The sequence below is a fragment of the Cyanistes caeruleus genome, chromosome 3 (genome assembly GCF_971803275.1).
Source record: "Cyanistes caeruleus chromosome 3, bCyaCae1.hap1.1, whole genome shotgun sequence".
Taxonomy (NCBI): Eukaryota; Metazoa; Chordata; class Aves; order Passeriformes; family Paridae; genus Cyanistes; species Cyanistes caeruleus.
In genome coordinates, this window is record NC_141703.1 from 86,908,835 (window position 1) to 86,932,739 (window position 23,905).

General features: G+C 40.7%; 2 protein-coding genes across 4 annotated transcripts in view; one reads left to right on the forward strand and one right to left on the reverse strand.

The window, feature by feature from the left end:
* PRMT8 (protein arginine methyltransferase 8) overlaps window positions 1-11,945 on the reverse strand; it is a 57,186-nt gene extending 45,241 nt beyond the window's left edge. Inside the window, exons 1-2 of one of the 2 annotated variants that reach the window (XM_086882525.1) lie at window positions 11,810-11,945; window positions 10,684-10,827 (exon numbers count right to left, since the gene is read on the reverse strand). In XM_086882525.1, coding sequence (XP_086738651.1) covers window positions 10,684-10,758 — 75 coding nt within the window. In that variant the 5' untranslated portion in view covers window positions 10,759-10,827; window positions 11,810-11,945. Of the gene's footprint in view, window positions 1-10,683; window positions 10,828-11,467; window positions 11,524-11,809 lie in introns of those variants that run through there. The other variant, XM_086882527.1, reaches the window with a different exon arrangement.
* The window catches only part of LOC147654308 (trypsin I-P1-like), a 74,673-nt gene that overhangs the window by 2,343 nt on the left and 48,425 nt on the right, over window positions 1-23,905 (forward strand). The gene's annotated exons all lie outside the window — the stretch shown is intronic.

The following is a 23,905-nucleotide window of genomic DNA, read 5'->3' on the forward strand; positions in this document are numbered from 1 at the left end:
TGGTCAATCATTTGTGAGACAATACTGGTAACGACAAATTTTAATGGAGAATTTCAAGGAAGCTGTAAAATACATACCTTGATTACTAATTTAAAAGAGTTTAGGGTTTTTTTTCTATATTATGTTATTTCTTTCTTCATGATTGCTGGGGGTGAATCACAGGCCTAGAACTACATACTGTCTCCTCTTATTTCATAACTGACTAATCTGTCAAAAAGCAGTGAATGTTGGGCTTATTCACTTTGACAGAGAAACTGGGATTTGCATTAGACCTTACAGGCTGTTGCAACCCCCCCTGTTATTTCCTTATTGACAGGCTGTGAAAGGGTAAATTGATTTGCTCCTCTGAAGGCCTCCTGCTACCTCTGCCTACAGCTCCTTGATCCCTGACATTTGTTAAACCTGACAATGGAACAATGATCTGCAAGCACACAGGCACCAAAAGGGAGGCTAAGGAAAATGTGGGCCTGTGGCTAAATGGAGCAGGGGCCCTGGGGACAAGGGATGAGGAAAAGGCCAAAAAGTGCTTCCTTCACCTTGGCCTTTACTGATAAGAACAGTTTTCAAGGAGTCACAGAGTGATTCTATGACTTATTGATAATGAATTTAAGTATTTCTACAGTTCCTGTGTTTCTCTGTATTTCGACTGATTTCCCTACCTCTCCCTCTCTCCCATTCTTTCTCCTTTCTCCCTCCTTTCCTTTTCTCCTTCCTCCCTTCTTTTTTCCCTCCGTCCACATGCCCACCCACTTTCCTGACTTTCATCCCTCTTGCCTTTTCTTTTCCAACTTCACAAAATACTTTTGTTATATAGTTTGACCTCGAGTAAATTTGCAAACCATTCTATTACATGGCTAAATACAGTAGTCTATAAATATAATATTTTTTCAGAACAGGGATTTTACTTGAGGGTAACTTTACATTTGCCTCTTCTATTCCAAAGAATCTAAGACATCAGCAAACTTACACAGAGCTGAAACGGATTCAGCTGAAATTTCAGTCTGCAACATACTTTCTTGCACGCTAAAATATGTTCCCTCCCTTTGTCTTCTCTGCCCAATAACTGCTTTCTATCTCAGTTTTGCATCCTTGGTCTGCTTCAGGCTTGCAGAGGTTTTTCTGGGTTTTGCCAAAGCCAACAAAACTGAAAGGGCAATGGTAGCCCTTACCTTTTTTAAGGCACGACAATAGGCAAGCATCCCTAGCAACTGCAGAACACCCCCTGCTCCTAGTAAATTTGGCTAATCCTGATAAGGTTTAAAACACTGTGCCTCCTAAGGAGAAAACTCTATATTTTGATGTGGTTATCTCATTTTATTTTCTCCTGAAACAGCTGTTCCAGATGTATACTTAGACAAGATGCAAGCTGTGGGTAAGAAGCAGTGCTGCTTTTTAGATTTGACCTCTCTTTCTAGGGAAAATATGAAACTACTGACCCAAAATACTGAAGTAGAACATATCAGATATACAGCTGGGCTCAATCACAAGTGAATTCTGTAAAATACACTCTACTGACACTACTTGGCCATGTGCATTCATCAGTTAGTCTTCTGCTAAGTTCTTCCATTTAGGAAAATATTTTTTCTTTCCATTCTCATAACAATTTTTGCACAGCCTTTAGTTAAAAAGAGGTAAGCAAGATTCTATATAATACAATGGTCATGGGCTTAAGAAGATGACCTGCAAGAAGAGATTACTGTGTGCTGAACTTGATTTGTGAAAGACGAGACTAAGGGACAATCTAATAGCAGCCTGAAAGTACTTGAAAGATAGAAAGAATATGGAAGATAACTCTCCTAAATAGCAGGAGATGAGATAATGAGGTGAAAAGGTTACAACCTGGAATTACTGAGGTTCAGATAGGACAATAAGAAAACCTTGTCTGTGCAGCACTGGAAGAGGTTACCCAGAGAGGCAGGGGCATCTCTGTGCTTGGAGATTTCCAAGACTTGGCCAGAGACAGCAGTGGCCAACATGATCAGATGCTGGTGACTGTTCTACACTGGGCTTGAGGTTGCATGAGATGGTCCAGAGAACTTTGTTCAATACATCTGTGTTTCTGCCACACCACTGTGATCCTTATTTATATAGGGATCCTAATGTATATTTATATATATATATATATATCCCAATGTAAATATATATTTACATATATATTTATATCATAATGTAAATTATATTAGAGTAAAATAAAAAAGTACAAATCCTGTACGTCAGACAGGTTAATGTCTAATATGGGGCACAGTCATGACATATATGGTCCTTAAATAGAATTAGTTCAGAATGAGTTACAGAAAGGGTAAATTACTTCTCTGTTTGCGACTGAGGAAAAGAGTATCAGTAGCTGGTCTTTCTCCCAAGTTGGGGTCAAATTTCACAATGGATTGAAGAATAGCAACAGGACACAACTAGAAACTGAAACAGGTGGCAACACCTCCTCTCTTCCTCTTTGATCTAAATGAGAAATTAAGGGGCAAAGGAGAAATAAAGTCTGAGCTGACGGATTGTTGTTGGGAGGCCTTGTCTTGGTCACATATTATTCTGGGCTCAGAGACCAGGTCTGAGCCTTCCTGGTCCCATTGGAAGCAGTGAAACAGAAGCTGTCTGGCCAAAAAAGGACAAGAAGGACAGGAGAACTGTGAGGCCACACATGACCCCAAGAGTGCTTTGTGGCCACTGAGGGAACACCTCAACACTACTCCTTGAAGACCATGACATATTACTGCTTCCCAGTCAGTAGATGTTCACTTTCATCGTTTCACTGACATGAGAGATAGAAATGCTACCTTTTCTTTTAAAAAGGGGGACAGGGGAGGAACTGTGGCAGAACATCTCAGATATACTTGGTACCTTGGGACAGGACAAGGAGAGCACTGGAAACTGAAGTGTGCGGTCTAAACCAAACAGAATGCTGAATGGGAAGCTTGCCAGCTGCACTATGGTGAAGAGTTTGGCACCAGGAAAAGCTTAGGAGGACAGTGGAAAAGACCCACCTCCATGCTCCTCTTCCAAGGTCCTCCCGCCTCACAAATGAAATGAAAAGCTTAAGAGCTTAAGTAACCCCTTTTCTGTGAGGAATGGTTAGAAAAAGTGGCAATGCCTCTTTTTAAACAAGCATTCACTCTGTGAGGAAAGGACCCAGGTACAGTCCTCAATACACACAAACTTCCAAATGCATGAACTGCAGGACAGTCTATTTTAACTGAGGGAGAATAGTATTCTCTTCACCTTCTTTAATTTTTCTCTGTCAAAAATGTCAACTAAACTATTTGTTCTCACCTTAATATCCTTTCAAATGTTTTATTTCTAAAATAGTCTCTTCATTTTGGAAAGAAAAACATTGATATTTTATTTATGATCACCCAGCATTTCACACTCAAAATACAAAGGTATTCTCTTGACCTTCTTTATTGTTTCTCTGTCAAAAATTTCAGCTAAACAATTTGTTCTCACCTTAATATCCTTTCAAATGTTTTATTACTAAAATATTCTCTTCATTTTGGAGAGAAAAACACTGAGATTTTATTTATGATCACCTAGCATTTCACACTAAAAATACGAAGGAAATTTATCTTTAATTTCTGCACTTAATAGAATTTTCAGAAAAGTGAACTTGGCAGTGAGTGCTAGTGAAAATGAATCTGCCTTATTTCCAATTCTGGTCTTTAAATCTCTGAATTGTTGATGAAATAAAATAAAGATAAATAGATTTTCTATTCCAGAGTTTTTTAAGTGAGTTTCCATTTTTATAATTATATAGATTATGTAAAAGACAGCATTTTATATGCCTTTTAAAATTTTAGGGTTTTTTATTTTTCAGAACTGGGACATTACAAACCTAGCTTATAAGAAATATGTAAAGCTATCATCCTTGACCTTACTGTACCTCTAAAATCATAGAATCATAGAATCAATCACAGAATCATAGAGTCATAGCATCATACAATATTCTGGGTTGGAAAGGACCCATCAGGATCACTGAGTCCAGCTCATGGCCCTGCACAGGACCATCCCCCAAAAATGACACCATGTGCATTGTCCAACCACTTATTGAACTCTGTCAGACTTGGTGGGGTGACCACTTCCCTGAGGAGCCTGTTCCATTGCCCAGCCACTCTTTGGTTCCTGATATCCAGCCTAAGCCTTTCCTGACTCAGCTTCACTCTGTTCCTTCAAGTCCTGTCACTGGTCACAGGAGTGAAGAGATCAGTACCTGCCCCTCTGCAAGTTTAATCTCAGTTTAAAAGTGAAATAGCAAGAAGGAAGCAGTGCCCATCCTCTCACTATTACTGTGAAGTGACTCAGCTCCAGTTCAAGACCCTGAAAGAAATAACATGCCAAAACACTTCATGAAACCAGTCAGGACGTGTTCAAGGACACAGGAAAGAGCCAGGCTGTGATTAATCACCAATTGCTCCATTCTGGAATGGGGAACACACACTCATGGTCATCAACTCAGCCACCTACTGGGTAATCTCCTCTTTGCTTCCCTGAGATGAGCGCTTTTTGTTTTTGTTAATTAGAGGTTACTCCCAAGGAAAAAAAAGAATATGGAAAAGATGCATTTTATCCAAAACTTCTAGATCAAAATAAAGATTGAATTAAAGCTAATGATCAGGGCAGCAGGTAACAGGATTCTCTGTGAAGTCAGAGGTAGGAGCAACAGGTTTCATCATTCACCCCCTTCACCTGTTCATTATCTCACCCATCAAGGGATTGAAATTTGTTGCAAACTCAGAAATACTGAGGTAAAATCTTATGAAAAGAATAGGTTCAATGGTTTTTACCTTTAAGTATTTATCTGCTCTGACTTCACCAGTAAAGGCACAAGCCTTCATCTTTCACAGTCAGGCTGAGGATGGAGCTCTGGAAGGCATGTTAATCAGTCTTGGTAAGCTTACTTTTTGCATGGAGGTAGAACAATTTCAAAATCTATAATCTACAGAATATCTTGTGCTCTTCTCTGAAAAATCTGGTGCTTTTCACAAACTGAGGTTGGGAAAAAAGTGTCATTAAAGCCTGCTCACTAGCATGGAAGTCCTCTTTTAGCATTGGCACAAGGACACAATGAGATTTGGCCCATGATGTCAACAATATGAACCACACCCCTTCTAAAAATCCCATTCTTCTTGACACTAAAACATTACTCACTGAAACAACCCTATGCTGACAGAGGCTGTACCATGCTAAGATATCTTTATCTTGAAACTTTGCTCTGATTGTTGTTACTCTTTACTTAAGCATTAACGTTTCTTCATCCTATCTCTAATGCAAACTAAAATCTATTTCTTCAATGGGGCCAAAATATCATGGTCAATACCTTAAACTTTTAGCAATAGATTTAAGAAAGGAGTAGAATGCATTTAGCTGTATCTTCAGCTGAGCTAAATTAATGTTCTGCACAGCTGAAGTTGTAGAAGATGGCTCAGAGCCATATTTCTGCTCCCCCACTCTTGAATTGGCTAGAAACCAAAAAAAGCCCCTACGACTATGTTAGAACTACCTTGTACTAGTCTAATAGCATGGGCGACAAAGTTCTAGTAGGAGCATTGTAAGGGATCAAAATGTGCTGGAGGTGGAATGTTCCCTGCTTTAACTCCATAAAGCTGTCTCTATAGCCCTCGAGAATTTGCCCACACCCCAGTGAAGCCCTGACATCATGGGTCAGCTTTCTGCCTGCCTTGCCAGCAGTGCAAAAACTCTGGATCGTGAGCCAGTGGTCTGGTCTGTGCAGCTCACCTACACTACTTGCACATACCCACCACTTTTCCCCTTCAAAGTTATGAGTGGGTTTCAACTCAGTAGGGTTGAAACTTGTGTTACAAACTGCCTCCTCAGCTGGCTCTGTGATGCCAGGCCAGACCTCTTGTGACATCTGTTAGTCTCAGATATACACCATACAGCAGTGTCGTTTCTCTCTCAGGTAAACATCACCCACTCATTAATGTTCATTCATATATGCTGTTTTCAGCAATTTAATATCACCAAATAAGAAATTCCTACAACACCTTTCACTAATGAACCACAGAATTCAATAGAATGAATGGAAAAGCTTAGAGGGATTCAATTCTATCTGCAAGATCACCCAGCACAATAAGCAGGAGCAAAATTTTGGTTTACTGAAAATTCAGTAAATTCAGTCCAATTTTCTGCTACACATACTGCTCTGCTTCTGTTAATTTCTACTTTGGTAACTTATTAAGGAGAAATCCCTCTTCCTACTCATAAATCACAAACAGAAGCTCATGGTTTCAATAGATTCTGTATCTTTTTTTCCCCCCTTGGTAGTGGTATGACTGGATTTCATGTAGATAGAACACTTTAACCTCCCCACTTTTGACAACAGAAGTCAGCTACCTTTGCTAACCTGGATCACATAATCCTGAATCAGTTTTATTCATCTGTTTAGGGAAGTACATCTATTAGGCATGTTACCCCAAATCTAACCAAAGCCAAAGGTTTGCATAATAGGACATTCAGGGAGAACTCTATTATGCTGCCATAAATAAATTAACTGATCTCTCTATTCTTAGCAATGGGACAGGAATCTTTTCTCTCTACAGACACCATGAAGTCTTCAGCACAAGAATTGCCTTTTATGAAGTTACTGAGCAATGAGATTGCACAAAACCAGATCAGTTTCAAGTTATAGGATTGTTTCAGTCAGACACTAACCTGTCACAGGCAGATATCTTTTGGATGTGCACATAAACCCTGGCACTTCGTGCTATTGCAGCACTTTGGGGTTATTGCACCCTCTCAGTACTTAAAGGGGGTCTATAAGAAAGATGGGGGCAAACTTTGTAGCAAGACCTGTTGTGATAGGACAAGGCATAATGGTTTTAAACTAAAAGAAGGTAAATTTAGACTAGACTTTTATATAGACAAGACATAAGGAAAAAAAATTTTTACAGTGAGGAAGGTGAAAAACACTGGCACAGGTTGCCCAGAGAGGTGATTAACACCCCCTCCTTGAAAATATTTGATGTCAGGTTGGATGTGGCTCTGAGCAACCTGGTCAAGTCGAAGATGTCCTGCCCGTGGCAAGGTGGGGGGAGTAAATGACCTTTAATTCTCCTTCCAACTCAAGTTATTCTATGATTTTATGATTGCGTTCCCTTCACCTGGCACATGTTCACAAGTTACAGTCTGGCACACTTGATTTTTTTCTCCATCACTGGAAGCCTACTATTGATAAAGATTCCAAATAATACATTTAAAACAGAAAAACTACAAAATCTACAAAATATCTGCAGCAGGACAGCACCATGAATTTTGTAGAACTTTGTGCGTATGTTCTACAAAGAACAGTTTCTCTTTTACTTTGTTTTCTGTCAGAGTGTCTTTAATTATTTGCAGAGAATGCAATTCTGCATCTGTTATTTATGCAAACAGTCCTGTTTTATTTAGACAAGCCTCCTTTTGTGACAAAAGATACAGAGGTTCATTTTTGTATTTTGAGGAAAGATTCTATAGCTTTTGCTCCAGTGGAACATCTCTTAAAAAGAATGTGATGTTCATGGGCAATAAAGATTTTCTGCATCTTTTTTTCCTTGTGCACTGCAGACACGGATCTGAAACCATTCTGGCAAGTTTCCTATTAGAGGGACCCCCTGGAATTTAGTCAGAGTCTGAATAGAAAAGTCTTAGATTTTTTCCCCCTTGACTTTTAGTTTTATACAAAACACTGTGTATTCTCAGGGTACTGTAAACACATACAATAAACCACTTGTCCTACATAAACTCCGGCAGATCGACTAATATCAGATAGACTGTTATCAGTGAAATAAATTGCAAAACCGTTCTGATATTCTGATATTCTGATCCAGGGCCCAACTGCACCTGTGGCAACACTCAGACTGACTTGATCACGCTTTGTATCAACATATAAGGCTGTGGGGATACCAGTGATGTAAATGTCTTTACAGCTGAAACTATGGGGGAACACAGTTTTCTAAGTTTCCTGGTAACACAGGGGTTTTTTCCTTCCTTGACTGGAAAGTAATGCTAGTGGGCAATTGCTTTTCTATTCTGTATTTCTGCTTGAGGAAACAGTGAGGGTTGTCTTACTGTAGCTTTGTTTTTCCCATGTTTGTGCCTGTTGTCATGATTTCCATGAGCTCTTTAAGCTCAAGAGGTAGCAGCTATGGGCAACAGAGGGTAGCCAAGGGAATTAAAACTTTCTTATGCAGTGTCCATGTTCCTTGACTTAATGCATTGTTTTAAACTGTCCTACAACTGAAAGAGTATACTTGCCATATTTGACCAAAATTTTGATAAAAGCTCTTAGCTGTGGCAGGTTTAAAAAAAGAAAACAAAACCCAAAACATAAAAAATATATTATGAAGATATAACACAAGTACATTGGGTCAAATCAATCTAAACAAGAACGAGGTCTTTGGAGTAATTTGGTAGTAGGGCTAATCATGGCCAGTTGTTAAATATTTAAATCATTCATCTCTCATTACAGCTGGTTTTTTTTTTATAACATGCTTATTTCACTGTAACATCAAAATTCTTCAGAAATTTAGTATCAAATAATGAGTATTACTGGTACCCCATTTGTTTCAAATTAAGCAAATTTATACCAATTCCTAATTTTCTCTGACACTTAAGTCCAAAAGTGAGATATTTTGTCCTGCATTCCTTCTGTCAAACAGATTTGTTAATCTTGGGAGAAAGTTAGAGAAATACGGGTTTGAAGGTCAAACTGGTATCATATGACTTTGCTAAATATAGATGCTTGAGAAGTAAAAGAGCTTCACAGGTCTTGGCATATTTTGTTTGGTGCACTCCTACCTCTGCACATATGCAGACAGACAATTTCTCTCAGTCCATATCAGAAATAAGAACACCAATAAAACGGAAATTATCTAGGCAAGGGGTACAAATTTATCCCTCCTGATTTTCTGAAGATAGAAGGGGAGCAGGATATGCCTAATTGCAATATTTTCCCTCTCATTTCACAAGTCTGTCAGTGATGCATACTCTTAGGCGAGGAAGCACAGCACTTGAATATTCTCCTAGCCTGTATGCAGCATTGGAATTAATCTGTTTTTGTTAAAAAAATCCTTCTTCACAAAATAACATTGCAGTGTGTGCAGCATTGCACAAGCAGGAAAACATGATTAAACAACGAGAACGTGCTAAGAGTGAACAGAACTGAAGAGGAATCTTTAAAGAGCTTTTTTCACCTATTTTCCCTGTCTAAAAACCAATTTCCATTGAAAAAAATGGCTTTGAAAGGAACTGTCTGTGCTTGTACAATCCTGTCCTGGGATCCTGGGACCTATAATGCAATATGTGCTGTCAGGACTACGAGTGTTTACAGATGTGCAGCCAGACTTCTCGCTATTTATAGATGCCTCTTCTGCAACCAATACTTTACGGGGTTGTAGTGCAGTAGCAGGCATGTTCTTTGATTTAGTGCTTACATCATATTCATTTAAGAAAATGTGGCTCTTCACCTGGCACGGCAAAGGAGGCATATTGATGAAGGTCAAGCCAGAGAGAACACTATTGTGAAGAGAAATGTGGATGGAATTCATGAGCGAGCAGGACACCTACTGGGAGGACTAACTGAAAGAAGGAGGCATTTGGCAGAGATGTGGAAATAAAAAAGACTGGAATAGTCATGTGTTCACAGTAGGTTTTGCTCTTTATTCCCTCTGCGGGGTAACTGGGGAGAAGGTTCAGCGCCGCCCCTGCAAGGGCAAAGCTGTGAAGTTGTTTGGGGTGCAGTGTCCATGGGGTCTGTGCACGGCTGTGCTGCATCTTGCTTAAGCATGTGTTAAGTGTTCAGTCAGAGTGCTAGGCACAGCCTATTAATAGAAACAGCGAGTTTGGCACACGCTCGCACTTTCGCCTGTCTCCTTCTCACATGCTCCCAGAGATGCTGGGACTGCATCCTGCATCCTTCTGCTTTTCCAGACCCGAGACTTCGCACACTGCTGTATCCCTTGAGAAGTCTCAGTGAGGTCAAGACAGCCCCAGACAAGTAAACAGGGGCTGCTCAGCCCCAATGTTGAGGAAGCAGAAGGTAACGGGTGGGGGAGCGGCGGCGGGGGGGTGGGGGGCGGGAATGGATTTCTTTGCAGAAAACCTGAGAGATCGCAGGGTACCCTCCTCCTGGCCTGACGGCAGTGCAAAGCTATTTTCGGCACTGCCCAGGCCAGCCGGAGAGCCCCCACCTCGGGCATCTCGTCTCGGTAACATCCAGGCTGCTGCAGAGACACGGATGCTCCTAAAGTCCCCCCAGACGCTCCCAGCCAAGGCTGCCGGCGGCAAGCACGGGGAGCTGGCCGAGGTGCTGCCGCAAGAGACGCTCTGTCCCTTTCGGCGTGTCCAGCACCCCGATCACCGCCGCCCTGCCCCCAGACCCGACACCCTCCGCTCCTCACGGCCACCCAACTTGCCGGCAAGCGGCGGCGGAGCGGCGGCCCCGGGCAGCCCCGAGCGCCCGGAGGGCTCGGCCGGGCAAACTTCTCTGCCTACGGGGAGGGGATCCGGGGAGACGGGGGGGGGGGAAATGGGGCAAACGCAGGAAACCACAGCAGCACGGCAGGCAGGAGCTGGCCGGAGGGGCCGGGAAAGTTGTTCTGCACTTACTGCTGCTTCTGCCCAGAGATCGGTGCTGGGGTCTGGGGGAGCGCGGCGCCGGCCCCGGCTCGCATCCTCACTCACCTCGGTGCTGTCGGCAGCGTTCTCCGCCATTTTCCTCCTTAGGAGCAGGCAGCGGGAGGAGTGTTTCATTCCCATAAGAGCTAGCCAAGGGGTTGGGGCTTCGGGGCTGGTGTTTTGGTTTGTGTTTTCAAAGATCTCCAAACACTGGTGTGCGCCAAAGGACAGGGAGATAAAAAAAAAAAAAAAAAAAAATAATAATAATAAAAAAAAAAAATGGAAAACAGCAATAAATCAGTCAGCTTTGTCCTTTCTGCGTCGTCCACAGGAATGTTTGTCTCCTCTTAGCATCGGGAGCTCCTCAGGCACTTTCAAGTCCTCCTCTTTCTCCCCTCTCCTCCACCTCCAGCGAGTTCTTGGGGTGGGCAGAGAGAGGCGGCACACACTCTTCAGGTTAAACTAAAAGGCTGTCGGGCTATGAGTCCTCCCCTTCAGAGAAAGCAGTCAGGCTAAACAGGAGAGAAGCACCAGCTAAACTGAACTTGGGCGTGCAGTGACCAGCTGGGCATCTTTGTGTCCTGTGGCTACTCTTCCAGAGGCAGAGGGAGCCAGAGACAAAGCAACAGGACAAGGAAATCATAGCCCTTTATTTTCCTTCTTTGGGCTTCTTTCTTTCTACGTCCCAGGACACTTCCTTTAAAGACGGCCACAGAATTTGCCACCCTCTTTCTACGAATGTCTTCTGAAATAGAAATCCCTTCTCCTCCTCCTTCTCCCTCCCTCCTCCCCCCCTCTCCCCTTCCCTTTCCTATTCCCTTCCCTCTCTTCTCCCTTTCCCTCTCCCTACCCCTTCTGCTCTTGGGCAGAGCTTGGTGCCCCTCACTGGGAATTGCATTCACGTGTCTTTCGTAGGAAAAAAAAAAAAAATATATATATAAAAAAAAAAATATAATTTCAAGCTCCCCCCTCCCGTCGCCTACACCCTCTCACACACAAGCACGCATTCACACGTACGCACACACACTTTGTCTCCCTCTCACACAGACATGCACAATTTTTTTCCTCTTCCCCATCCCTCCTCTTCTTTTGAATCAGCAACACTTTTCCTTGCAAGGACTCTCGGCAAGGCTCTTAGAGAGCAACCCAAGAAGTCTGCTCCAGCTTCTTTCCTCCGAGTTAAGTAGCAAACCTGCTTTCTTAATATATCCTCTGGTGTGTGTGCTCCCAGCTCCTGTTTTACTTGGAGTTTTTCAGGAGGATCCACACTCCGCCAGAGAGCCGTGAACTGTAGGAATATAGTCCCGATCCGGCTGCAGCTCCTGCTGGAAAGAGGGGGGAGGAGGAGCTGGGGGGAGGAGAGGGGAAGAGGCGGAGGGAGAGGTCTTGCTGGGGAGGGAAGGGAAGAGGCTAAAGGTGATTTGAACTTGTTTTTAGCCTTTTCCTAATGACATCTTCCTCCGTAGGAGTGCGTCGCCACCTTCCCCACACGTTTATTTTGCTTTCACTCCTCCGGGCACTTTCTAGTTCTGAGTTGTCAGCTGTGAGGATTGGGTTTACCTCGCTCGTGTTGCTGTGGGTAAGGGCGGGAGAGGGGGCGTATTACATAATTAATCCTTCCAACTTCACTTTCCGCAGCTCCATCTCCAGCCCACTGTTCTCACGTTTCTGTTTTGTTTTTGTACGGAGGAGGTGAGAAAATAATGCTGCTGTGTGGGTGTGTGTTGCTCGAAGGATTTCAAGGACCAGAACAGGATTGCTGCTCTCTGAACAGTTTCAAATTATTTCCTCTGGGGGTGCCAATGGAGACCTGAAGAAGAGGTTTGAAAGATTACTTTTGATGCGTGTTTTAAGGACATGGCCAGCTCAGATGCTTCATCAGTAACAGATTTTGATAGATTTGGGGTTTTGAATTTTTGTCCCTTGCAACCTATTTTGATATATTTCAATTAGAGTTTATCCTCAGCTGACCTCTGGAATGCCGACATACCCATGAAGTATTGCCAAAAACCAGGAGGTCCCTGGGCGCACAGGAGGCAGACATATTCCTGGGGGTGGGGGGAATGGAAATAGAGGTTGTGAATTAGAGAGCAGAGGGCAAAATTATTCTCCAGCCCCATGGGGATGAGGATGTGGGGCCAAGAAAAATAAATAGGTGAATTTCTCCTTTTTACTTGAATGACCCTCACAAATTCTTGCTCAGAAATGGATCAGTAGGTACATGTTAGATTTCAAGAATTTGTAGTAAGTCACACAGCAATAAGTGAGAAACCAAGGGAAGCAGAAGGTGTGTGGTATGCTGAAATGTCAAGTGGCAATGAGAGTATGTCATGTAGGGCACAATGGTAGCATGTGAAGTGGTTTCAGAATATGAGAATGTTCAGAATTTAGACACACCTTCTATAAAGACTGAAACTGGACTCTGTGAGACACTTTGCACAGCCATTTGATCACTCAGTCTTTCACAGGCTTCTGATTTCCCTCTGTTCCTTTCATCTCACATTTATTTTGACACCTCAAGTTCTTTCATTAACTCCACATCACTGCTAATTTTTTCAGTAATCATCCACACCTCCGTTGTTTGTGTAGTAGAATTTTATTTCACACCTTCTAGGCATGAGGCTTAAATAATGACAGAGGTGGAAGTGGGTCAGCTCTCCTTTTTTTTTGTGACATTCATAGAGTTTTGAAGGTCTTAAAATCCTTCAAATATGAAAATATATTTGCCAAGTATTTGTCATGGCCAAGCATTCCAATAATTCAAATACTCTCATAATTTAGGGCTATGGACCTCTTTCTCACCAAGTACTTCAGTTTCTAGGTGAAGGGGTAAGGGTAAAAAAATAATCTGCATAAAAATTTAATGTCTCTGCAATCTTTGTCACAATGTTTTTCTCTGCTATGGCATGAATCTCTGGTGGTTAGTGAGTACATGAAGTTTTAGTCAGCATGCATTTGGACTAACCTGCATAGTTTTAGTGTGTCTTTTCTATTTTCAGGTAATACACACAGCTAAACTTAGCCTAATTAAACATTTAAAAATAAACCAGTGTTCTATATAGAAAAAAAAGAATTTGATTTTGAAAAACTACTCCAGAACATATTTTCCAGTTTTCTCTGACAGCTGGGTTTGTATTTCTGGTGCAGCTCAATCACTCTTTAGTCAGCTAAATGAGGCATCAGATTTTCAAAAGCACTCGGCAACTAGCAAAGTTGGCAGGCAGAGATTTAATATATCCTTTTCTCCTATGCTTCAGATACTTCATGAGTTAGCCTGGCACCTATTCTTGTCCTCCTCCACCTCTTTGTCAACACAGATGATACCTGACTGCTCATCCTTGAACGTGGTGCTGATGTTTTACAGATACTGGGAAAGCCTTCCAGTCTCTTAGTTTCCAGCATAAGGATGAGTGTTTTGGTCCTGAGCTCCTTTGGAAATCTGCCAGATGGTTGGTGTCTTCGCTCCATTTATGTTCTATATATGATTGAGGAAACCGCTTTGAAAACATACACACGGTTTTCTCTAATCTGCTTTATTCCAAACGGAAAATGATTGGTCCTGCTGAAACCTTTTTTTTTAATCAGGTAGAAGTTATTCCTTGTAATAATTTTTAAGAGACTCGGAGCAGTTTGTTTATATACACAGATGTCTGAGACCATACAAAGACACTTAGCCAGTCCTTTAGTTAGAATATGAGGCTCAGTGCAAGTTCCTGTTGATACTGAAATTCACAGCAACACTGAATTTGAAGAATGTAAGCTTTCTTACTGGACAAATTCTACCCCCATCATGTGAATACAAATCCTGCTGACATCACCCATTACCCAAGAGTGATAATTGGTTATTGGAACTATCTTGGGAACATATTTCTGAACCCCTGTTTTGTTAGATCTTGAGAAAAAGAAAACTGTCATGAAGAAAATGTCATGGTAGTATAAGAGCACTTGCAGCAAAGCCAGAAGGTGTCAAAAGCATCTTCTGAATTTAAATATATCATGTGTAAGTACATGTGAAGGTCACCAAGTATTAGGAATTGAGTAGAGTGGTGTTGAAGGGAAAGTGGAAAGGGAAGCATTTATTACTTCAGGATTCCAATTATAGCAGCTGTGGTTGAGGCTGCTGTGCTCCTTGCTCTGTGTGGCAATTCCACTGTGCTGGCCCTCAGAAGATTCAGAATTATTGCCAGTCATTAGCTTGGATGAAACCCAGATGTCTGCATTTGAGGTGGGCTAATCCTGTGCAGGAGAAATTGCACAGCAGTCCTGCTGGAAAGCACCCGGGGGTTCTGGGGTGGAGGTGCAGCTAGGCTGGACGTGACTCATCAGGCTCTCGCTCTGCATGAAAGGCAAGCTGTATAATTCATCTACATTAAATGGAAAGTGGCCAGTGGAGTCAGGGAAGTGAGCCTCTCTCTCTCTCCCTCCCTCTCTCTCTCTCTCTCTCTCTCTCTCTCTCTCTCTACTTGGAACTGGTGAGGCTACATCATTGATTCTGTGTCCAGAGCTGGTCCAGAGGAGGCTGATACATTGCAGATGGCTCAGTGAAACACTGCTACAATGGTGTCTTAGGACACTAAGCTCTGAGCAAAACTGGGCTTGTTGGGCAGCCAGTAATGGCTTATGACTAGCTTTAGGGAGCATAACTAAGATGACCCAAGCACCATTTGGTGCAGGCAGATCATTTGAAAATGGGCACATTGTGGCTTTGGAAGTTTAGATTCAGTACTAGCTAATTCTTGGACTATAAATACTATAATATACTTCCTATTTGGATGGGAAAATATTGTAGCAAAAATATATTCCTATTCCAGTATCCCCACCAAATTTTGTTATCTAATAAATTTTGTTTATTATCTGATTTGTTATCAGATAGGAAGGATCCTTCTGTAGCATCACTTTGCATTGTTTTCTATTGCTCAGGAAGTCATAGTGACTTCCTTTGTCTCAAAAGATATCTTTCCAGTCTCTTCATGCACTTTCATCCCTACCGTGTCTCTCAAAGTTGCCAGTACTTCAAATATTACTCTTATTCCTGAAACTTTCCCATATTAATTCTGAAGAATTTGAAGTGAATTCTAATTCACTCTGCAGATTTAAAGATCTCATTTTATTTATTCTGTTCCTTCCTTGTCCTTTAGTTTTCCTCATTAACTCTCCCCACCACCCTTCCTCCATGTATCATCTTCTTATCCTTCTTCCTGAACACTGCATATTCCAGACTTTTCCTGGGAATCATTGCAGTTTTCAAACACTGATGCTTGGTTTGAGCGAGGAAGGGTCTGTCAGAAGCTAAGCTGATCTGAGATACCCACTGCTGCAGGCCAAGATCATTCCGTGTTAAATTATAGACACCTTCTCACAAACAAACCCTTAGCCATACTTACAGATAATGGAACACCCCAGAACTAACTCTGCAAGACATTTTAATTATTTTTTTTCTAAGATTGTAGACTTTATTTTATTTAAAAACAGAAGCTCTATTTCACAGTTACAAACCCAGAAACTTAATCTAAACTGAACCACAATGTTCCTTCCATTTTTTTCTTCCATTGAGAGTGCCAAACTCTGAATAAGTTGTAACTGGGTCAGATGGAAGAAAGTTGTATTCTGACAACTTCTGTAAAGGTCACCAAAATAGGTCTCCAGTCCTCTGTGGATTGGAGGAGCTAAGCAGGGTTTTGAGAATTGTGATTACTACAATGGCAGAGATAAATGGGTGTACTACTGTGATTTGTTTGTTATACACTGACCTTGTTCAGTTCTCACTTAACTTTTTTGATCATTTACAAATCATGTATTCAGAATAGACAGCAAAATATTTCTGAATGTTGATGTCAAAGTTAGCTTAAAGTTATGAGGTGCCTAAAAATTTTGTTATGCAAAACTTTTCCCCTGGTAAGAAAAACATGGGTATACTGGAGTGAGTTCACTGAAAGAGCCACAACAATTACCAAGTACCTGGGGAACTCTCATATGAAGAGAGGCTCAGAGTGCTTGATATTGGAAGGGGTAAAAAAGATGAACTCTTTTCAGACTCTTCTCAGTGGTACTCAGCAAAAGGAGAAGATGAAATGAGCATAAATCGAAATAAAGGACATGGAAGCATTAAAAACTAATACTTTTTTTTACTGTGAAGGCATTCAAAGATATTTTGTAGTTTCCTTCCGTAGATGTGTTAAAAACATGGCTACGAATGGCCCCAGCTGTAGCTGACAGTCATTTGAGTGGGGGCTGGACTAGATGATTTCCTGATGTCTTTTCTAACTTCAGTGATCATGTAATTCTGTGTGATTGTAGAAGAGCCACGAAAATCACTTAGATGGCTCTGCCAGACCTGGCAAATGGGCATCTGTCTTTTTGCTTTCTCTTCTGTATTATTCCTGAAGCCTTGAAAAGATTATATATGTATAATCTCATACCATGGTGATTTGATATCTGCAGCCAATACTTTCACAGAAAAAATATGCTGAGAGAAGTGTCAGACTGTTGCTTGTATTCTATTCTAGAGTTCTCACAGGAGAGAGGTGTGTAATGTTATTTGAAGAGCTAAACCTCATTTATAATGCCATCTCCCATAAGATATCAGTGGGTGCAGAATATTGTACCCAGGCACACAGCTTATCAGAAAGAAAGTGAAGTAATATTCTCAGAGTCATAAACTCACTGAAAAGAAATGCAAATCACTAGAGTCCATCCTATCTTGTAATTTCTCTTATGTGATAGCTTTAAGAAACTCTTCTCCGATAAAAACTGCCTTCTGCCTTATACTATTTGCTGGAATCTGAGATGGAATTTCTACACTTAAAGACACATTTCTTTTTCATCTGTTCTGCCTTTCTCTCCTGATCGATTACAGCATGATTAGCAAGTCTGAGATGAAGACCAAATATATAAAAATGTCACTATTCATTCAAAGAAGAGGTTTTCTTACATTCTAAATATCAAATCTTAATTGTTTCTTTGCTTCTTATGGTAAAGTCTGTGCCTAAACCGCTCTGTCACATGCGGTTAGAGGACTTTAACTAGACCACAGATGAAGCTGAAATAATTGAAATCACACCTCTCTTTTATTTCTTTGCCCAATGGCAGGCATTCTGTCATCTTGCTTTCTGTCGCTTTCTGTTTTTCAGAAAAATGGATGAGGCATTTATTTGCCTCCTTCAGTGATACACATAATGCTTTGGGAGCATTCCTGTAAAGCATTTTAACTGGAAGATCTATGAAAATAACTTAGATGGCTCTGTCAGGTCTGGCAAATAGCTGTCTGTCTTCTAGCTTTCTCTTCCATAACTGTCTTAAGTAAGGCATTCTGCTACGTTTCTCACGTTTCCCTGTTGTGAACAATTTTCTTCACGTTGAGCTGTCACTGTTGACAAGCAACCAACAGTAACTATGATAGTGGGCTGGCATTTTTTTCTCCCCAGTTTGGTATTTTCCTTCCTCTTCCAATGAGGAAAATTGCCAAATCCTGCTGCCTCCCACTAAAACGTGAAAAATAAGAAAGTGTGATCAGTACTGTGTATTTCATGAGCTGAGAACAATGTAGCTCATTTTCCAGAACTGTCTATAACTTAGCTAAAATGAGGTCATACCTCTTCAGAATGTTGCTTGATGATGTTCCCCAATAAATTAAATATAATCAGGCTTTGGCCAGGTTATGGAAAGGAGTCAGCACTCTGAGGTGCCTAAGATGATTTTTCTGGCTGCAAACAGAGCTCAGCCTCCTGGATTATTGATCTGGTAGTAGACCTTGGCACCTGATGTGGTTCTGGACTTTGGCAGAATCTGGAGACTCTGCTAATTCATCTGTGATCGCTGCCAGGGAGAAGATCAACGTATTTATACTTAACTCTCCATAATACAGGTATAATTGTGTGACCTAGGTGTTAATGGTGTTCCTCTTCTCTCTTTCTTTGAGCTACATAAAATAGAAGGGGTATAATAAAGGAGACTGTATTGAGAATTACATGAACTTTATATGTGGTGTGTTAGTATTTTCTTTCAGGAGAAAAAATAGTTCTTAAGTAGTATATAATGGTTTTGCTTGTAGTGTTCAGAAACCTGCTTGATACAACAAAAAGCCTCTGGAAATACAGATGTGTAGGGAATAATTTATCAAGTTAGAGAAATCAGTGTAGCAGAGTTGACAATCTGGGTGAAAGCTTGCTTCTGAGAACATAGCTAGTACTTTTAAAGGCAAGATAAAGAAAAGAGTTCTCTTCCTTAAGGAAAGAGTTTCTTACAGCAGTTATTTTTGTTACAGATGTGGCCTAGAGAAGCCCATCAATCTTCAAATCCAATTGTTCCAGGTATTGCCCTTCAGATCCTGCTTTGGTAGTTTGCCACAAAATAGATGAGAGCAAAGCATTATTTCCCTGATTCTTGCTTTACAGTTTTGCCACAGAGCTCAAGTGAATTACATGAAACATAAAACAAATTCCAGGAGGGCTGGGCCAGAGCCAGTTTTCAGGTCTATTTCAGTAGCTGACAGGATCTTTCTGTCCATAAACCTAAGAACTGGCATTCTGGAAAAAAATTGAAATGAAATTCAAGCTGCTCAATCAAAAGAGTACATAGTTAAAAATGGAAGATTTAGAAAAAAGAAACAATGCAGAATTAGAACTCTTCTTGTGACTAAACTTATTTGTGTGATCCATTCCTTTTCATTGGGAATACTACTTTCTTCAGTGTGGAAGCAACAATAATAGAATAGATGGGTTAAAAAAGAAGGGTACACCACTGCAACTCCAATTTAAAATATGCTATATAAAATATGCTTTACTGCAGTGTTGGAGTCTGCAAGAGGTTTGAAAATTGTAATTTCTTAATGACAGAAAAAAATATAAGAAAGTGGCACATTCTCTCCCTTGCACCTAAAGTGTTCTGGAAATACATAAAAATTATGATTTATAGGTAGCACATCCATGTGTATACAGCTTATAAAGAATTAACAGCTTGGTTAGGAGAAAAAGGGAAATTACAGCAATCTAAACCACAGATGATTGAAATTATAAGCAAGGCATATTTATAAAATGGCATACGAATGGTCATGTTCGTTTTGTAGGAGTATGAGCTCAGGACGAATTTGAGATGTTCTGACTTTTCATGTCAGGATAAATTAAAAAAACCCTGAACATCAACAACAGTAAGCCACAATGAATCCTATAATGGTTCCTGCAAATTATGGTCAAATAGGAGTGTAAATATTGAAGAATTTTTTTAATGAGAAAGCATATTGAAATTTCTAATGCCTAAGTTAGAAATACACACATGGTTAGAAGCATTAGACTTTCATCTTGTATCTATCCCAAAATACTAGATAATTTTATCTTCAAGTTTTGTGATCTATTATATTACTATTTAAAGTAATCCATAATATTACCCTGCATTTTTAGGGTGTGGATGATCAGCTGGTGGTACATGCCTTGTGCTGTACATGTTTAGAGACAATACAAAAGTCTCCCTAAGTGCAAATTATTATTTAAAGCACTACTTCTGTGTGACACAAGAATGGGAAAAACCATCTGGATTATTATGTCAGGGAGTGGATTTGGACATCATCAGGTATTACAATAATATTTGTGATCAGGTATTACAATAATATTTGTGATATTGTTGTATCATATTACAATGGTATTTGGAATATAGTTGCAAACACACATAGACTTCAAATTAAAATTATACAAATAATTTCCTGTCCTGCAAACCAAAATGTTTCATTATCCAGTACAATCTTAAAATTTACAGTAACAAAGGACAAGAAGTCCTCAAACTGTGGTTTGCAAGAGGGAGAGAACTAAAGATACGGAAGATATGGTCAAGTCCAGAGCATTGTCAAATACAGTAGTCTAATCGTGGTTACTCCATAGGGATGAATGTATTTCATATACTTTTATATTAGATATTTTAAAAAATATTTTGTCTTTCTGAGTGGTTATTTTGCCTCTCTGCCACATTTAATAGCTACTTTATCTTCAGTACAAATATAGAAAGATCCAAAAATCTCTCACACCTGAGAACACCCCAAAAGAAAAGCAATCATGAATTCCCCTTTTGTCAAGAATTATAAGGATTTTAAGTTTTAATTGTGATGTAAGACGGAACTTTGCATTTGACCTATAATTAGGGCCTATTGCTGAGGCCTTTGAAAACTATAACATATAATTGTACTAATCAGGATAGTCCCACATGGCTTGTACTGTGCTCTCAATCCTAGTCATCCTGGCCTCTGAGCCATCAGGTCCACATGTACACACAGGAGTTTAAAATACGATTGTTAAAGGCCAAGAGTGCTGTATATGAAGTGATCATGATCACTATAGCAGAAGCACTGACTCTTGCCAAGAAGTACATTGCTGATGGATGAATTTAGAAAAAAAATTTAGTTTTCTCATTTAAAACCGGAACTTCTCACCCTGATCTCTCAGTTTTCTAAACGTTATCATACCAGCAGTTCCCTAATTGATGCATAACATCCAGACATACTCATTTGTGACAGCCACAGTGTAGCTGTGTATCCTGGCTGTGCCAATGTGCGTACTCAGCACAATCACCGATTCCCTGGGTGGCTGAGGAGCTCTACAGGCTCATCCTGCTGGCTGAGACAACTCGTTTGAGATAATGGACTGGCATGACATGGGGGAACCAACCAAACTCCTAGCTGCCTTCACAACAAAGTGAACAACGTTCAGAAACATTGCAGAAGCTCTCCAAGAGAGAATTCCAGCTGCTCCTAGAGGTTTCCTCAGGCAGTTCCTGATGTTTATAAGCTGATTGATGGCACTATTGTCTCAGAGATGCTCCCCTGTATTTGATGCTGCAGACTGGCCAAACAGTAAATGCATACTTGTAACTAGTCTTTAGAACTCTTCCTGTAGTTACAGAAATGGTCAAACATAACACTTGAGACACCTAGACTAGGCTTGCACATAAGACTGTTTGCTAGCTGTATTATAATAATTCAGCAGAGAAGCAATTCAGTGAGTCTCACTAGATTCAGCTGAAGATGCTTTTAGAAAGACACTTGCAACAGAGAGTTACAGGGTCACTGTTCAGGTACCAGTTGACCATCCTGTTTGAGGGATTTGATTTCCTATGTGAATATTATCTTACGCAAAAAATTAAAAGAAATATGTTTTTTTTAACAAATAATATATCTTTTGATTGTCTGTACACCTGTTCTCAAGTGCATCACCTCAGATGGAACCTTTAGGGGGGAATTGACAGAGGAGGGACTGTGGGGCACTGAAACCCCATGAGAAATTAGGATTTTGTCTCAAAAGCAAACTTCTTTATGGAGGGATAAATCCCTACTGAGCTGACATGACTAGAATAATTAGATTGGTGTTGGAGGCTCAGAATTTGACCTTTGATATGCTGCTGTGGAGTTATTAGGGATGCAACTTTTATTAGTTAAATTGTAATTAGATAGGTATTATGAAAACACACGTGAGTGGCAAAAATAACAGAACTATTAATATTTGCTTGGCAACCTGCTACATTGATTGGCATATAACACATCAAGATAGCCCATCAATAATAACGTTAAAAGTTCAGAATTTGTTCATCCACCTCTGTCTGAAGGGGAGAATTTTACCTTCTGGAATGCCTAATTCTGGATCCACTCCTGGGATACCTGGAACAAAGCTCATGTGGCCAGAACCTGCTCTTAGCAGCCTGCTCCTCCAGAACACTGACAGTCAGCTGCTGTTCTTGTCAGCAAAGAAAGGGGAAATAGGAATAACCATGGCTCTGTAATGTTGTAGTGTTTTATGCATCAATAACCACTCTTTCACAAAGGCAATAAGTATCCAAACTCCTTCATGTGGATACAATTATTGCATAATAATTAAAGAATGCTTTAGTCTGTCCTGATCTAAAGTGCAGCAAAATCCCATGCTCTGTGTTCTGGAGAAAGTGACAAGTTGGGCATTTCTGTTTTGTTTTTGCAGACTATACAGACTTTTTGCAGCAGCTCCATACTGACTATTTAGGGAAGATCTGTTTTCTGGAAAGATAAGAAATTACTTCCATTGAGACTCCTACTTCAGCATCACAAGGATCAATTTGAGAGTGCATATCAGAATGGAACAGTGGCACAAGAAGTTATTAGAGGAACACTGTCTTAATCCCCAATGACAGAACTAGAAATTTGCTGGAGCCGGTAGTTACAGAAGAAACTGTTCTCTAATGAGCATTTATGTGTACCAGTGTATTATTTGGTGAATTTAAGATGCAGCTCAAGACGGCAATTTTCTCAACAGCAAGATCTGTTGCCCATTGTTGCTTTTTTTAGTTTGCAAACTTACTTGTCTGTATAGATGTAAGTCAATCCAGACCAGGGCACTGATTAAAATTACAAACCAAATTTTTTTATAGGGAGTGTGACATTTTTCTTTTGGAAGGTTTGCTTTTATTCTGTTTCATTTCCTAAACTAATTAATTGTATAGCTGAAAAAAAGAGCTGAATTAGCACAATACTGAGCCTGTTGGAGGGTACGCCCAAAGAGAAAGGGACAAATATTTTGGCTTTATTGCTAAAAAAATGTGATTAAAGACACAGCTTCAGTCCTGTGTTTATGGTGGAAGTAGTGATTTATTAATGCCTGTATAAGCAATTTTGGTATCACAGACAGATATAGGCCCCTCCAATCTGTGGTCTGACTCCAGTTGCAGCTCTCAGGGCTTTATACTAGTGGGACTAATGGCCTGCCCCAGGAAAGGGTGCCCATTTCAGAGAAGTCATTTGTAGAGAAGGGCCTTTGAAAGATTGCTGGCTCTCCCTGCCAGAGAGGCCAGAGGCTGTAGTGAACACCTTTTTTACTGTGTAAGGCTTGGGTGACCCCAGCTCTAATGTCACTGCCAGTCTAGCCTTACTCACACAAGCAACACCTCTTTTACTTACAACTACTCTTTTATTACTAATTGTAATCAGTCATTGAACTGCAACGTGCAATATTTTGAGGGGATAATCCAGAGATGTAATGGCCTCCTGATCAAGAGATGAAGGTCAGGTAGTGGTTCCAGCCGAAGGGACGCTGATCTTGCATGCCTGGGCAGGGAGGCAGCACAGCCTCAAGCAGCACGGAGCGCGGTGCTGGCCTGGCAGGCGTAGGAGTTGAGGGGGGCTGGGACACCCCACCATGCCCTGAAGATAAGGCATTCTCAAAGGGAACTAGCCCACCTGCCAGGCCAAGGACACTGGGCAGCTTCCCCAAAAAGGAATTGATCCAGAAACAAAGCAGCCTTGAGGGATGCAGGCCTCCTTGCTACAGCCTGGAGGTAGGGC